Source organism: Stylophora pistillata, chromosome 5 (assembly GCF_964205215.1).
Source record: "Stylophora pistillata chromosome 5, jaStyPist1.2, whole genome shotgun sequence".
In the NCBI taxonomy this organism is placed as follows: Eukaryota; Metazoa; Cnidaria; class Anthozoa; order Scleractinia; family Pocilloporidae; genus Stylophora; species Stylophora pistillata.
Genome location: NC_142523.1, coordinates 29,897,297 through 29,913,603, shown reverse-complemented (window position 1 = coordinate 29,913,603; position 16,307 = coordinate 29,897,297). Strand labels below are relative to the sequence as shown.

General features: G+C 37.6%; 4 protein-coding genes across 8 annotated transcripts in view; 1 reads left to right on the top strand and 3 right to left on the bottom strand.

The window, feature by feature from the left end:
• The window catches only part of LOC148731356 (uncharacterized), a 94,614-nt gene that overhangs the window by 9,690 nt on the left and 68,617 nt on the right, over positions 1-16,307 (bottom strand). The gene's annotated exons all lie outside the window — the stretch shown is intronic.
• On the top strand, positions 104-3,714 carry LOC148731362 (uncharacterized). The gene is made up of 3 exons (XM_088760759.1): positions 104-328; positions 408-1,280; positions 2,925-3,714. Exons 1-3 carry the CDS (start codon positions 108-110, stop codon positions 3,712-3,714), a joined length of 1,884 nt encoding a protein of 627 aa, XP_088616885.1. The 5' UTR covers positions 104-107.
• LOC148731361 (uncharacterized) lies at positions 3,927-5,905 on the bottom strand. Its single transcript, XM_088760301.1, has one exon. The coding sequence runs from the start codon at positions 5,746-5,748 to the stop codon at positions 4,273-4,275; it is 1,476 nt and encodes a 491-aa protein (XP_088616427.1). The 5' UTR covers positions 5,749-5,905; the 3' UTR covers positions 3,927-4,272.
• The window catches only part of LOC148731343 (sorting nexin-5-like), a 301,059-nt gene continuing 291,955 nt past the window's right edge, over positions 7,204-16,307 (bottom strand). The window contains exons 1-11 of one of the 5 annotated variants that reach the window (XM_088760407.1): positions 15,035-15,195; positions 14,350-14,493; positions 13,127-13,211; positions 12,670-12,746; positions 12,269-12,343; positions 11,138-11,204; positions 10,078-10,117; positions 9,870-9,975; positions 9,267-9,356; positions 8,746-8,811; positions 7,204-8,100 (exon numbers count right to left, since the gene is read on the bottom strand). In XM_088760407.1, coding sequence (XP_088616533.1) covers positions 7,963-8,100; positions 8,746-8,811; positions 9,267-9,356; positions 9,870-9,975; positions 10,078-10,088 — 411 coding nt within the window. In that variant the 5' untranslated portion in view covers positions 10,089-10,117; positions 11,138-11,204; positions 12,269-12,343; ... (2 more) ...; positions 14,350-14,493; positions 15,035-15,195 and the 3' untranslated portion in view covers positions 7,204-7,962. Of the gene's footprint in view, positions 8,101-8,745; positions 8,812-9,266; positions 9,357-9,869; positions 9,976-10,077; positions 10,118-11,137; positions 11,205-12,268; positions 12,344-12,669; positions 12,747-13,126; positions 13,212-14,349; positions 14,494-15,034; positions 15,196-16,307 lie in introns of those variants that run through there. The other 4 variants (XM_088760406.1, XM_088760409.1, XM_088760410.1 and 1 more) reach the window with 4 other exon arrangements.

Sequence of the window (16,307 nt, the reverse complement as noted above, 5' to 3'; positions counted from 1 at the left end):
GTGGTTACGAAAAGAAAAAATAAGCAAGGGGCGAACAATAGCTGTTATTACGTCTGAGCCAGCGATTCAGCAGTCATCACACGGGAACGAGGCTATTGGGTCAAGAAATGTTTCAAGAACTAGATCATAGGAAAGATATGGAAACCCACGAGGAATCACAGCCGAAATATGCTTTTTTTTCGGCTGAAGAGAAACTACAGTTGTTGAATGGTAATTGTCCCCGAAACATTACTGAACAGGTCTTAAGATCATGGTTGTCCTATCGAGTAGGAACCTCAAAAAACGGGAGTGCTTCTGCGGATAGAAACAAACGAGAACTGGTTCAAAGGTACGTAAAAATAATTAAAATATCATTGATATTTTGAGGATAGTTTTAGACGGTAATTAAAACCATCTTTGTTTTTCAGGGTCGTAAGCTATATTAAGAATGGCTGGGACGCGAATTTTACTGAAAAATGGATGCATCTGTCAGGAGAATCGAACGAGAACTTAAAGGAAAATTCGGCAAATGCTAACGAGGAGCCAACAGGGAAAGATATACAAAATTTCCTGCCTTCAACAACGTGGACCGAATTGAAAAAATGCAACAAACTGCCAGAGTTTTCTATTGCAAATATGATGAGCTACTTTATTACTAGGCGTGCAAGAGACGATGAAAGTAATAAAGACTATAAAAGCTTAAACTGCAAAGCTTTTGGTCTTTTCAGACATGGTCACGTCCAGAATATTAAGGTTGCGAATGAGGATGGCAAGTATTTTATCCAATGCGAATGCTTACCTGAGATGAAAAAAACTCTAAAATATAAGATCCAAATGACAGTAGACAGTTCTGGTGATATAATATATGGAAACTGTAATCCTTGTCCAGCTGGTAAGCCACCACTTGCATCATGTAAACATTTGGCAGCTCTATGCTTTGCTCTTGAAGAGTACATTAGACTTGGTCGTAGTCAAGAATTTCTTACCTGTACAGAAAGATTGCAGACTTGGAATCAACCACGAAAGCGAAAGCTGGAGGCACTCTCAGTATACGACATTGATTTCAGTAGAAAAGTTTTTGGCACAGAGAATTTAAAACACAATAAAGCACTGCACGATCCAAGACTTTGCATCTATAGAGAACCAAGTACAGAGAAGGCAAATCAGACCTTGCTTCAAGAAATCTCGAGAGAAAGTCTAAATTGTGGATTTTACTCTATTTTATCAAAAGAGCCACTATGTCCAAGTAGTTTAATTGTCTCACCCATAAAGGAACAACCATCCTCGGAGACCCAGGGGCAGTGGGTCGATTTCAAGTTAAGGGCAGAAGAGCCCCTGGGGACATTGTCCTACAAGACTAGTTCCAAACGGTCGCAGTCGTTCTGGCATCTGATTGGTGCCAGAAAATCTTTGTTTTTTTCTGCCCAATCAGAGTGAAGTGTCGTTTGGAGTCCTTTCGTGTGTTTTAACATGCATATATTGAACAAGCCTGTTGCTCGCTATGATTGTCTCGGCCGTGCGACGAAGCTTTGCCCGAGCGAAAAAGTTTCAGTCTCAGCTCACAATGTAAGAGAAATCGATCAGATTGTCTGCGAAATCTTACCGGAAATTATATTGAATACTTTCGCAGGTATCACAAGAGAACGAGTTTAAAAGTTTGCGAGGTTCGTATAAAACACAATGGTTGAAAGCATTGATATGTCGCTTTAAACGTTAGATGAGATGTAAGCCTAAATCTTTCAAGATTTTTTTGTATAATTTGCTGTCACTGAAACTTTTCCAATCCCGTGAAGCTATTTCGTCGCACGGGCCACGCAGGTATGTCGAACAACTGGCGCTTACGAATTTTTTTGTGCACGCCCGGCCAAAATCTAATCTAATCTTCGCTTGAAAAATTGAAAAGAAAAGCTGAACGTGGAAACTTTTGTTTATTAGATGTGGGTAGATAACCCTGTACTAAGCTGAAATTTGCAATAAAGCAAGCTCGCCCTTTCCATCCAATATTTCTTTGTCTTTGGTTTTGTTTTCCCCAATGAAAGCAGCATCGATTCCCAATGATCAAAGGTAATTAACTTGGTCTTCAACAATCGACAAAGGAGGTGAAGTGACAATGACCAAGGGACTAGAAGAGGATCCATGGCCTTTCGAGCTCAAGAATATGAACACTCAACGCAGCAGTTGAAAGATTAACTTTCTTTAAACCCCTTCGGTAACTGTCCGAAAACATATCTCCTTTCCACGATGTTCTCGATGATTAGTTTTTGTTCAGATTTTAATTAGCTAACCGGAAACACAGCTAAGCTTTCTTTAAGCGCTTGCTGGAGGTCGTCCACGTACTTAACGTTCTCTGCAAGTTTGGCCATATTGTAAAGACTTTACTACAAAGCAACGATTAGAATTTGGCGCGCACAGAAAGCTACGTAAGCGCCAGTTGCTTGACATACCTGCGTGGCCCGTGCGACGAAATAACTTCACGGGATTGGAAAAGTTTCAGTCACAACAAATTGTACAAAAAATCTAAAAATATTTAAGCTTACATCTCATCTAACGTTTAATGCGACATATCAATGCCTGCAACTATTATGTTTTAAACGAACCTCGCAAACTTTTAAACTCGTTCTCTTGTGATACCTGCGAAAATATTCAGTATAATTTCCGGTAAGATTTCGCAGACAATCTGATCGATTACTCTCACATTGTGTGCTGAGACTGAAACTTTTCCCCTCGCGCAAAGCTTCGTCGCACGGCCGAGACAAACATAGCGAGCAACAGAGCTTGTTGTATATGTGCGTGTTGAAACACACGAAAGGACTCCAAACGACACTTCCCTCTGATTGGGCAGAAAAACACAAAGATTTTCTGGCACCAATCAGATGCCAGAACGACTGCGACCGTTTGGAACAAGTCTTGTAAGACAATGTCCCCAGGGGCTCTTCTGCCCTTAGCTTGAAATCGCCTCACTGCCCCTGGGTCTCCGAGGATGAGGAACAACCAATGTCATTGGAAGAAATACATGCAAAAGCTAAAAGAATTAAGTCAAATCTTTTTGTAGGAGAAAAAGAAAGAGAATTGATAAGCAGAGAAACAAAAAATCAAAGTGATTGTCAAAAGTGGTTTGAACACAGGAAAACAAGAATTACTGCATCGAAATGCAAGAGAGTACTTCAGAGACCAGACACAAGCCCCACTAAGGCTGTAAAAGAAATTCTACATCTCAATGACAATTTTCAGAGTAATTACATGAAACAAGGTCTTACTGATGAAGCTAATATTATCAAGTCATATGAAAACCTCTTCAAGTGCAACGTCTCTAAACTAGGGTTTGTCATTTCATCTACACATCCATTTTTGGGTGCAAGTCCTGATGGTGAAGTTGATAACAAATGTTTGGTGGAAGTCAAGAGAGTTTTTCCTGGAACAAAAAAACTGGCACAAGCAGTTTGCAGCAGGGGAATTTGCAAGAGGACTGTTCATGGCCTGCTTATTAACACAAATCACCCATACCATTTTCAAGTTCAACAACAACTATTTTGTGTTGGTTTACAGTGGGCTGATCTGGTGATATCAGATCTAAAGGAAATGATCATAATAAGCATCAAAAATAATTTACAATTTAGAAGAGAAGTTATCCCAAAGCTTGAAAGTTTTTATGATAACTATATTGCTGTAGAACTTGCTTATCCACGGTTAACTTTAGGTCTTCCCAGGCTTGGAAAAGTATCAAGATTAATGTAACAGTGTACTTCAGTCTTTGTTAGAACTCTACATGACAGTGGAATCACTATCTATAAATTATTTAACTTTTGCATGATCTCAAAATTATGATTACTGATGTTGTGTTTTTTGAAATATATCGTTTTAAATATGGATATTATTGTCTCATTGACAGAGAAGTGAATTTCTATTGTAATAATTACTTTTACTGGTTGGAAACTGACTCCACTATACTCTTTGAACCAGCAAAACTTGCAACTTTAATTTTGCATGACATTAACTGATTTTCAATACTAACATGTAGAACATTTGAATAAATTTAGATACAATGAGCATTTTTTCTATTAGCCAGATAAATATGACATCTGCAGAAGATTAAATCTATCTTGATTGTTAACAGTAATAGATTATTTCAGATCAACTAGTGATATGAATATTTTACTCATTACTCTGTCAGTTGTAAATAAATTGTGTGCTGTCCTTATTGAAACACCCACCTAAAAAATATTGATTCTGTCTATAACACCAGACAATTACAAGCAAACAAATGAATGGCTCAAGAAAGATTCTGAAAAAAATTCATTTCACCAGAGGTGGCAAAAAGTTTGTGAACATAGCACAATTAAAGAAAATCATGTCAACCAGCCCATTCTTGCAGACAGTAATGGGAATAAAATCTAAAATGTGATAGTTTTTGATGCGCTCGATAGCTCTCTCTACATGGATTCGCAATGATGCAATTCTTCTTGTGTTGAGCATTTCTTGTTCAGTAAATTGTCCTGCCTCATTCATATAAGGTGGAACATTTACTTTAACCCCTTTACTTGCTAGTAATTCTTGGATATTGAATCCTCTGTCAGCCATCACTTCATCTCCATATTGAAGTTTATCCATGAGTTTAGATTTCACAGTTATCTCTTTGTCAGAGATAGACCCACCATAAAGATTAGACACAAAACAAACACTACCACTTGGTGTAATTCCAACTAGGGCCTTCAGAGTATTGCCGTTTTTATAGGTAGAGAAAGTGAGCTGCTGTGCTTCAGGATTAGTTGGTGTTTCAATGTACAATTCAGTTGCATCAATTATCACTGTTGTACCATTGTATTTATTCCTGAAGCATTCAGGTTTATGTGCTTCAATTACCTCCCTTGTTGGGAAAATGTCTAGCTCTGAGAATCTAAAATATATGAACTTTGTCCATGTAATGATGATTCGGCTCACAAGACTTTGGCAAATACCAAATCTGACTGCTACATCCTCCTCTAAAAGACCAACTTTGTAACGACACAGCAAGAGAAATAATTCATTTTCCACAGAGAGAGCTCTTCTTGGACCTTGCTTCTCTCTCTTGGGTGGATTCTGCACTAGTTCAGTGTTAGTGTAATTTAACTGTTTTGCTGCTTCTCTTCCAAGGAAATTAAGAACTGTAGTAAAAACAGCATAACTGTTGAAGCCAGTGTAGAATCTCATTAAATTATCGTTTTCTTTGATGTTGTCGATATTAAACAAACTTCGATTAAGCTTCTCTTCTAGTGTCTTTCTTGTCTCTCTCTCCTGTTTAAGTTCGTGTTCCAATTGTTTTACTTTCCCTTCCAATTCGTTGATAATTAATTGTAGAGACTGATCCTGACTATTGTCTGCTTCTTTTATGGACTGTCCCACTTCATTTGATTCTGTTAATGGAACGGCGTTAGCAATACTTTCGTCACTATTTAAGCCTGCAGTTTCTTGACGTTGAGTGGCCATATTCGAACGGTGTTGTGGGGCTTTTCTTTGTGTCTGAACTTTTGTAAAGCTGAAAAGAGTAGGCACAGCATCTACCTTCAGCCTTCCCCTTACGCCTCCAGGAGACTTTTGAAAACATTCTGGGGCAAAATGATCGCTACACAAAAATGAACTTTTCGTTTTTGGAGTGTTGGTTCTTCGTATGTTGATCAGCCATTTTTTTAGTCTTTTCGAGTCATTTAGGGGCAGCGAATGCCAAGAAAGGCCTTTACATTCAACCTTGTTACTCCTGTTCACACAGCCAACTGCTATACAATGCCTTACCATCTCCTTTCTTCAAAAGATTCGGAGAACTCAGCACTGTTTTTGTGAAATATAAATGATGACACAAAGAAACTCTAGAAAATCTAAGGTCTTGACCCAATAGCCTCGTTCCCGTGTAACGACCGCTGAATCGCTGGCTCAGACGTACTAACAGCTATTTGAATCATATTTCCGACGACGAAGAGTCAAAATGGCTAGCAAATATAGGTCTAAGTTCATTAGATGAATCGAACGAAGAAAAACAGCTTGACGACCAGAAAATTTCTTCATTAATGAAGAAAATAGAAACAGCGACACAACAACAGTTCCGCTTCGCATACTTCTGTCACGCACTCCCCGCAAATAAAATCCGCGAAATTCGCCCGCAATGAAATAACAGTTTGGCGTGTTGGATAATAAATAACTTATTAGACATTTGGTTGTGTAGTATCGCTGAGTATTTTTACGGGTTGTGCCGTATTTTGACGAGCCCGTTGGGCGAGTCAAAATACAAATAACGAGTAAAAATACTCAGCGATACTACACAACAAAACGTCTAATAAGACATATATACCTCGCAAAATGAATGAAGGACAAATTCCCAAATTGTTTTCTACAAAATGAAATCGACTTAGCTGTTGGTAAATGTTTAAAATGGAGCAGGCCTAAATTCGTTCATAGAGCCGTTAAGTATAACACTTCGCGCACACGAGCATGGATTTGTGACAAAACTCTTAATGGTTCGTACACTGAGCTATAGTCTTGTTGTATACGTACAGACACTTAGTTGCTTCTCAATCTAGATTACAAATGATCTAGTCTTGCTTCTTTGAGGATTTCAGGTGCTATTGAAGCTTTGCATCAATGTATTTCTCCAGAAAAAAGGCAAGACTCCTCTCAAAGGTGAACAGGGCACCAAACCGAAAGCCACTAAAAGATTATTGCGAAACATACCTGATGACACAGTGTCTATTTTTACACCTGATCTGCGCGTGATCTCATCAGAAATAAAACAGCAGAAGATTGACTTGTTGGGTAAGGTTATAGGGTTAGGAGTGGGAGGGTCATTTAGGAAGTTTCATTGTTTTGGGCTTCAAAGACAAGCCAACCTATTACAGCACTGTTTGACATGTTTGACAAGTTCTTTTTTTTTTTCGAAGGAGCGCTTTGCTCGTTGGCGAAAGTTAAAAGGTCCATCGACTTCACACTGCCTTTAAGTCATCGCTATTTTCAGGGGTGGTGACTTGCGTTGAGTCGGAGGGGAAGAAACACTGTACCCGTGATAGAGCTACAAGACAAGTATTATTGTAAGTGGCCCATTATACGTTAAAACAAATATTTATAAACGGAAAACGCAGTTTTTCACCGGAATAAAAGATCACGTTAACCGGTATCTTCGCAGAGGAAGTCAACAAAAGACCTTTTATTCTACTCCTTACGGGTAATTAAAAGGTTATTTAAACAGAAACTTTCCACCGCTATAACCAATAACTTTTATTAGGCTTTCTAATACAAGAGAAGTCAATTTTTGGTTGGCACTTTTTAAAAGATTGGAAATAGAACTATTTTTTTCTTTTTTTAATGGGGTCAGTTAGTCCGAGAGTACATAGAAAACATTGCACATCTGAAAATCATTCATTTAGAATCAATTAAAACATCCTTTTACAAGAGGAGGTAGAGAAATAAGTTTACTTTTCAGTTTTAATCTGATCTGCACGAAAGAACGTAAAGGTGAAAAATTCACCGTGAAAAGTATTTAATAAATCTTCTGGAGCCTTGATTCAAGGCTGGTATCCTTGACAAAGTTGAGAAATTCATTCCCGCTATGAAATATTTGCTGATTAATTTCCTTGTCATTGCCATATTCTTGTCACCATTTCTGGCCAATTTCTGCCTGAATAACCTGTTCCGGACAATCAGTTTGTAAAAGGAAGCATAATAGTAAACAGCGCTCTTAAAGCAGAGGAGTGAAAAAGCGAGGGAGGTTTGGGTCGAGTCGCTTAATGAATCCGACCCAGGCCTCCCTCTCTTTTTCACTTTTCAGTTCCAATCTTCGCTCCATTTTACCAACTGAATGCCTGGAACAGGCCAATGCCTGTAACACCCTGGTGTCGTTCTAAAGAATTATTTTTGTCTTATCAGTATTAAATTGAAATAATCTAATGTCATGCAGAAAGTGAGCCATAAATTTTGGCCACCTAAGTTCATGGTGCCGTCTATTTTCTTCATGCTTCTTAATTACGCAGATTTTTTCATGTCATTCAGTAGTTTGGCTAATATGGCGTACGTATCTCTTCCATTCTTTAACCGCGATTCAGCGTACTGGATAAGACTTGCTTGCAGGCTCAACACCCTTTGCCTGTTGTAACGGATCATCTGCATTAAAAAAAAAAAAAAAAAATTAAGATCAGTTAAATAAAAAAACACTGCTCATTATTACTGGTATTGTTATTGTAACGGTAACTGATTCCCGGCAGAAAGATAATAACCTCGCTATTTCCACGAAACACAATTTATTCAACTGTAAACAACGGAGGATAACCTAACACGAGCTAGCGACTACTCTTGGAACAATCCAACTAAAATTAACTATGTACTTATCTACGCTTATCTGACCACAAGCAAAGTACTGTCCTTCTCTTTGGCGAGATCTCCTGAAGACTTCCTTCGACGTATCGCACTCCACGGTAAACAGCTCTGGGCTTGACAGCAGAATGTCAGTTTCACATCCGAAAGGGAAAATCCCCTCACTTGTCACTTGTCACACAATATCGCTTGTAGATCACAAACAGGGAACGAAGTCCCAAATCACAACATATATAAGCATCCGAAGAGAGTCTAGAAGTTTCCAAAAGTAACTATTTATAACCATTACAATAGTAACTATTTATAACTATTACAGTAAACTCTATTTTTAAACTGATGAGTCACAGTTCTAGAAAATTATTAAAAAAAACACTTTTCGTGACATTGACCTTCGCGAACTCTCTAGACAATTCCGATCCTTGTAACATTATTTACCTCTTTTTTTGCAGCTTCTGAGATTGAATTGTATGCTTCCTCTGCTTCTTCTTTGGCTTTTTGAAGCTGATAATGGAAAATGCACAAAAACAATTTGGTAATCTTCCATTCTAGCATTCGACATGATTCTTCAAAACCTCAACATGACCTTCAAGTGATAAATGTCTATTGCATAGTATCGCTGAGTATTTTTACGAGTTGTACCGTGTTTTGACGAGCCCGTAGGGCGAGTCTAAATACAAACAACGAGTAAAAATAATCAGCAATAACACACTACAAAACGTTAAATAATAGATTTATTATCCAACACGCCACATTGTTATTTCATTGCGGGCGAATTTCGCGGATATTTCTGGAGTACAAATATCGTGTGATATCGTGTGATATTTGTACTCGTCTCGCGCGTTATTTGTACTCGACGAAGCATATTTGGATAATAAAAATCACGAGCAACAGAATGAGGGGAAAACTACCAAAGGAATGTATATCACGTGCAAAACGCAAGTTTGTCTGAATCTTACCGCTTCTTGGTTCTTAGGTTTGGCTTCTTCCAGTGCTTTTGTTTCATTCTCAAACTCTACCAGTTTACAAGTACGACAGAAAAGCATCTCCTACAGAATAGGAAGTGGACGAAATAAATGCGTTAGAAAGTTAAAATGTTCATCTTGGGACTGTAAAAAAATGGAATAACCAAGTTACAAAAGTTAGGGTGTTACATTTGCCATCCCGAAGTCCCAAATTTCAGCCTATTGATGGTTCCATATTAAATTCTTCCACAAAGCTTCGTGATTAAAAACTATTCAAGTGAGTTTACCTCTCTGTTCCACCATTTCAGCCTTGGTTTACAAATTTTCCCCGTTGTAACTAGACAGCAGAGCAGTACAAAAATAAAAATACTCTAACTCCAGAGCTAATACAATACAACAGTTCTGTTTTCTGAAGGTGCTTCAGACAGAGAGGTATAGCCCAGTCCACTTGTTCACAACATGACCATGCTCTTATCCCAGCCCAGTCCCCAAAGAAAAAATGTTTATCACCTTCCCCACCCTTGTCCATCACCACCAAATCCCACCCCCTCCCCCCTGAAAAATTATACCCAAGTTTTCTAAAAACATTTCACAAACCTTGGCAGCATCCATGTATCCAGAATAAAGTTCTAGAGTAAAACCTAGAGTGTTAATTGTCATCATTAGTGGGCATAACATCCAGTGATTCCTGGAGAAATGATCACTGAGACACAAAGACAAAAACAAAACAAAACTGATTAAACTATTGGAATTGTGGAACACTGCCATCAAGGGTACAAGATCCCCCAGAAAAAAGCTTCCATACCTTGACACCATTTAGTGGACTTGAAAAAGTCACAAAGCTTCTGGAAAAGTAATCAGAGTAAACATTAAAAACTGGCACTTCATCTAACCAAGGTAACATCCACCCAATGTAAGTTGTATGTTCTAAATACTGTTCACTGTAAATTTTTTCTAGTACTAACAAAGAGAATGTCTTCAACAATCAAGAGCTTCTTTTTTAGCTCAATCGGTTAGAGCACCGGATTGTGTTGTGCGGGAGGTCGAGGGTTCGAGCCCTGGCTGGACCAATAATCATGGTCTTAAAATAAGTGAGGAAAATTTGCTACCTTTCTATAAAATCAAGAAATGGATAGATATGCTAGTCTTCTCGGATAAGGATGAATATATATTAAAACTGTAGGCCCCGTCTCCTGCAGGGTTGGGGTAGGAGATGTCAATTTCCCACACATGATATTACTGTGTGATGATTGTCCTCCCCTGGGGTGGGATGGGTGGGATATCTGCTGAAGATGGGCTGTATTGCCCTTTGCATATCAGACATTTAGATTTATATGTTCAATTCCTTTATTCTCCTAACCTTCATACACTATTCAGCTGTGATAATGTAGGGAGAACTTCCATAGTAGATCAGGCTTAACACTTCCAAAACAGAGCTACACATAATTTTCAAGCTAGTACTGCAAATGGGATATAAGCTCTGGCAGGATGAGCCTTGTGAGCTGATTTCACCATTCATAGTAACATTTTCCCTCTCATTGTCAGTTATTACAAGATGGTTGGAGTGACCAGAACTACAATGTAGCATTGGAGTTGTGGTAAATCAGTGTTTATTTGTACATTGGAAAAAAAAACATCATCCAAATCATGTCTGGTCCAATATTGCTATAAATTATTACTAACAATTTATGTATTTTCATATTTACTCAATACATCTGTTTGTTCCATGTTTTTCTAATATTTAACACTTTGGGCCATTACTTCCAATGTAAGCAATAGTGGACCAGACATGATTTGGATGATGTATAGGCAATTTCAGAAAAAGAACAAAAACCCTTTTAGTTCCTTGGTGCTGTTATCATTACCATGAGCAGATGCCATCATGATGCCAGAGCTAAAATCATTCACTGCTCTAAGAAGTAACACCAGTATCTGAAGTTGACAAAGAAATTCAAAATCACCATTATGATACTTTAACATAAGTATAATTCTGCCAGGGTAAAACTGTCATCATACATCATTATACATTGTTATACAACAAGATCTTCATCATTAATAATAACACTTCAAGTATATTTTGACTTAGATGTTCTTCTGATATCAACATTCTGGCCATACTTTCTTTCTAAAATTATACGAGACTGGACCATAGACTAAAGTGAGATTTCAGGGTGAAATTTACCACGGTCAGCCTAGCTGAAAACCATAGTGCAGATGATACATTGTAGTAAAGAAAGATTGCTACGTCGTTGCTGACTGTGTAGCATTTTGGTAAAGTTCTATAATAATGAAAAAAAAAAAAAAAAAAATTCACTGGAAGAATCTCAAAATCGCCAACACTTAGAGCCAAAAACTAAAATTTCACTTTCCTCTTGAAGCACCCTCTTATCACAGACCTGTGCTGTTTAGTGTAAATTAAACCAATCGACAAAATCACAAATTTATTGTTTATTTATTACCGAAAATATAAATTTACAAATTTACACATTAATGGCTTTCCAATCACAATTTCCTGCAGAGTTGACATTTTAGAATACCCTAAGTTTTCCCCTCAAAGACCCCAGAGCAAACCAACGATGGGGATGAACTCTATCCTTTACCCACAAGCTGCAGAGGATGCAGAGCATCCAAGCCCAGACTAACTTGTTGGAAGGCAAGCATTTATGCCAACTCTGATGCATGAGTGATCACAACATAATTACTCCTTACAATGTCATTACTAGTTAAAATAATAATATCAGGCAGACATTGAGTGATGAGAATAGAGAATACTATCAATTAAGGAAATATCAGCTGATCCAATACCAAATTCTCTTAACTAATATCAAAAGAATTGTATAGAAAAAGTCAAGAGAATTCCTAATGAGATCTGAAAGGGGAAGGGTTAGCCAGCTGAGCCTTCCAAATAATATTCATTTTAGTGAATCATAATGCCTCCCTAGGGTAAATTTTCAGTTGGTACCAGTCATTAAAATTTATTCCTTACTAACACTGACCCCATATGTCTCTTTGGGAAGTGGTGTCTACTCTTCCACACTATCTCTTCTTTTCTGAAATTCTTCATCAAGATCCTAGCCAGGAGGAACAACTTCTAATTATTTTTATCTCTAAAAATAGGCCAAGTCATTCTGGTAATGGTTAAATTCAAAAGAAAGTTAAGTCATACGTGGGACGGTCCTCATTATATGCACTTTGGCTGGAGTGTTTTCTAAACCCTTTAATCCCTAACAGTGATTGGAATATAATTTCTCTTTACAATATCACCCCTGAATCACACATTAAGGCCACAAGAATAAAGGAAATGATCACCAACTAGAGAAGCTCTTGATTGTTGAACAAATTCTCCTTGTTAGCACCTTAAGAAATGTATAGAGAACAGTATGGACAATATACATACTGATTTTAGGGTGTAAAGGGTTAATGTCCACAGGAAAGAATGAGGCCTACAGCAACATGAGCTGGTGAGAGGTTGATCTGCAATGGCAGGAGGTTTAACACTGATAAGGAAGACCCAAGGATTTCAACAAAAGCTAGTTACTGGCTTATGGAAAAGTTTAATGAAACACATGAAGATCTCTCATCATAATTTAGGTACAGACCCCCAACAAATCATTCCCAAACTTGTCTTAAATTTTCTTGCAGGCAGAGAAATGTGCATCAAAGAACCATCTCTCTGTACCCCAGCACAAACTACAATTCATATTTTACAACCCTGAATGGGATGTACACGGTATGTAATCATAAACTTTAAGATATTCCAGTAATATTATGATAATTCTAAAAACTTAAAATAAAAAAATCAAAGCAATTGAGACAAAAAACATTAGTAGAAAACCACTTTCAACACTTTTTACCTGTGACTATGATGTCAAAACTCATCCACTGCTTGCGATAAACTTGTCATTTAAGATGTTTTTTCACTTTGCTTGTAACTGGTGGCTATGTAAGTTAGAATAAAAAAAGGTGTTTATACTTTTAGTGAGCATAAGAGATGCCATAGACAACTGGTTAACCTACTGGTCTAAATAGAAAAGCCAGAGGGTTTATTACTCAGAGAGTGGAGTTTGATCATGATCGTTATCAAACCTCCTTTTTGCCAAGTTGCAGCAGACACTTGTGTGGTTACAAAAAAATCACCCAGGTATAGGCACACAATCAGCAAGAAAATTGTTTGCACATTACCACTGAAATGGAGATAATTATTCTGGAATATTTGGCATACCAAAGATATCCCTTGTACCCCCACTTTCACCTCCTCTTTTCCTCTTCAATGTTGCACTTTGTTTTATATATTATTTGTTTTTGTTTTTTTTTACAACATTGGTGACTGGTGGAAGGTGAGTGTTCCAAGAAACTGAAGTTCTCCTAAATGCTTCCTTGACAGTGGCTCCATGAATTTCGTATGTTAATTAATTTGTATATCTTGTAGGCCCCTCATTATCTTTTAACTTCCAAGATCTGATTGCAAATTCTCCCCTTTAGTTGCTATACTCATTCCCTTGTAAATTAGTTTCAACAATTTGTTGTTTAAAGATCAAGATGACAACCTCTACCAGATAACTTTTAGTATTCTCATTACCTGTTTACTGGGGAATGTTTGGAGGTTATAGGGAGAGGTTACATGTTAATCACTTCTTAGAGTTCAAAGATTAGAAGGGAACCCAAACTAGCATGTCTTTTTCTAGTATAAACAACAACAACGACAATTTAACATTTATACAGCGCAAACTACTATAGAGATAATCAGTTGCGCTTTACAATGAGTTAAGGTGAGATCGGACGTCAGAATTCATCAGGCGCAATATGCAGCCACTTCAGTCCATGTATTAAGTGATCTCACCTTCCCTCCTCAATTCACCCTTGATTAGACACTACACAAAGATAGACCACAACACCGGGCACTACGTGTCCGACTCTTTTTATCGTCCCTATCTGAGAAGACTAGAAAGTCTTACCATTTGCAGATTGAACTTCATGACACTTACCAATTATAGGATAAACACACAAATCGTGGAGTTTAAAATACTATAAGCTTCATTTTGCCATGGTATGACTGTTGATTAACATGACTACATACCCCATGTTCACAGATATCTCTGCCAAACACCTGTAAGAGTATCATTGGTTATTATTTGAGAGACTCGCGTTTTCCTCTTTCACAAACTTTTGCAAAACTTCATCTCTTGAAAATGCCGGGTGGACCACAACAAGTTGAAGAAATCTGAAGAACACCAAATATTATAACATTTTGAGATGTGGCTAGCCATATACTATGTATGCATGTGAATCAACATTATTTGTTAGAAAGTAAATTCCATGTTAATTCAGAGAAAAAACTATTATTAATAATGACTCCTTTGTCTTCTTCACTTTCATTGACCTGTTAATTAGGCAAAAATAGCAAAGATAGATCAACGTTGCTTGATTCTGGGCACTGTTAACTCTTTACATCCTAAAGTCATTATGGATATTCTCCATACTCATTTCGTTATGTTGCCTGTGGTTCTGGTAAAGAGAGTTTGTTTCACGATCAGGAGTTTTCTCAATTTATGATCATTTGCCTCATTCTCATAACCTTTTAGTGCGATTCAGCAAAGACAAAGTAGAGTGACACTCTGATAGAAAGTAAAGCAGTTAAATCGAGGTCAGGATACCATTTCCTTAAGGATAACCTGGGGTAAATTTCTATTAAATCAAAGATAATTAAACGATGTGAATTTACAAAATTATGCTGGTTTAAATGGTGAATTTTGCGATCTCACCTGAATAGAGTGAATGGCAATCGAGAATGAAGGGGAAAATATGGATAGGGCACGTGTGCTGGCCTTAGCCTACACAGCAGGCGTAATTAGGGGAAGCAAATACTCTGAGTTTTCTTGGAGAAAAATGTCCGCCATCATTGACTCTAATGGAAGCGGAAAGCTGGGGAAAGAAAGAAATTTTTACCAAAGAGCAAAGAGTACCAAGGGGGCCTGTGACGGTTAAAAATAAGGATAAGGGCCTGGGTGAGAGGGTAAGTCTTGTCCCCCTCCCCAAACCTACCCCCACCGTCCACTTTGACTCCAAAGCAGAATGGTAGATAAATCACGGCACAGCAGCGTACGCACGTGAGTTAAGGAAAATTTCAGACATGCGCAGATGACGTACCTTGTTGTGTTTACTTCTCCCCTCTTCGCTTTTAAAACTTTACCGTTGAATATCTTATCAAAACACAAAGTATCTGGTTGTTTAATTCTTAAACCGCGAAGACTGCAACGGAGTTAAGGATTCTACCGTTTTATTTTTTTTCTTTTCATCGACTTAGTGGTAGAAATGCTATTTTTTCGTACTGTTTTGTCATTCATTGCGCGTGGTGTTTATTATTTGGAATTTCGAAACGGACAAGTTGAAGAATTGGCATCGTAGTTTCAAGGCAAATTGAGGTTTGTAGCCCACTGTTGTTCGTATTAAAGTTATTTTCATCTTTTTAACGCGCGTTCGAGATGTAATGGAGGAATGAAATAAATTATATCGACGGAGTAAAGCAAGCGCACGATGCTCGAGGTAAGATTATAAACTAGGTTATCTTGACCCTATCTTGGGGATGTTGGTGATAATAGGTCGATTAGCTTACATTCAATATCGCCCACCCGAAATCGAGAGTGAACTCCGGTTTATTCGTCAACAGGAACCAAGAGCAGTTAATTATCAATCACTTCTCGGGTACTCGTTGGTACTATTGATGATGTTAATTGACTGATATCGATTGTTAAATCAATGCTTATTTCTTTTGGGCGCTTTGAATGTGGAGGATCGACCATTACATTGATTCTTTTTCGACCACACTGCATATTCATATTTGTGTTGGTCCAGATTTAGAGGCTATGACAAGTTGTCTGTATGTGAAAAAAAATTCCATCGTTGTAGATATTTAATAAAACGTTTAAAGGGGAGAGAGGATTCATTACGGGTCAGATTTGTACTACTTATCTTTTACACGGAATAAGGAAATTAAGACAGGATAATGAACTTTGCACATTTTTAACAGTTCCAGTG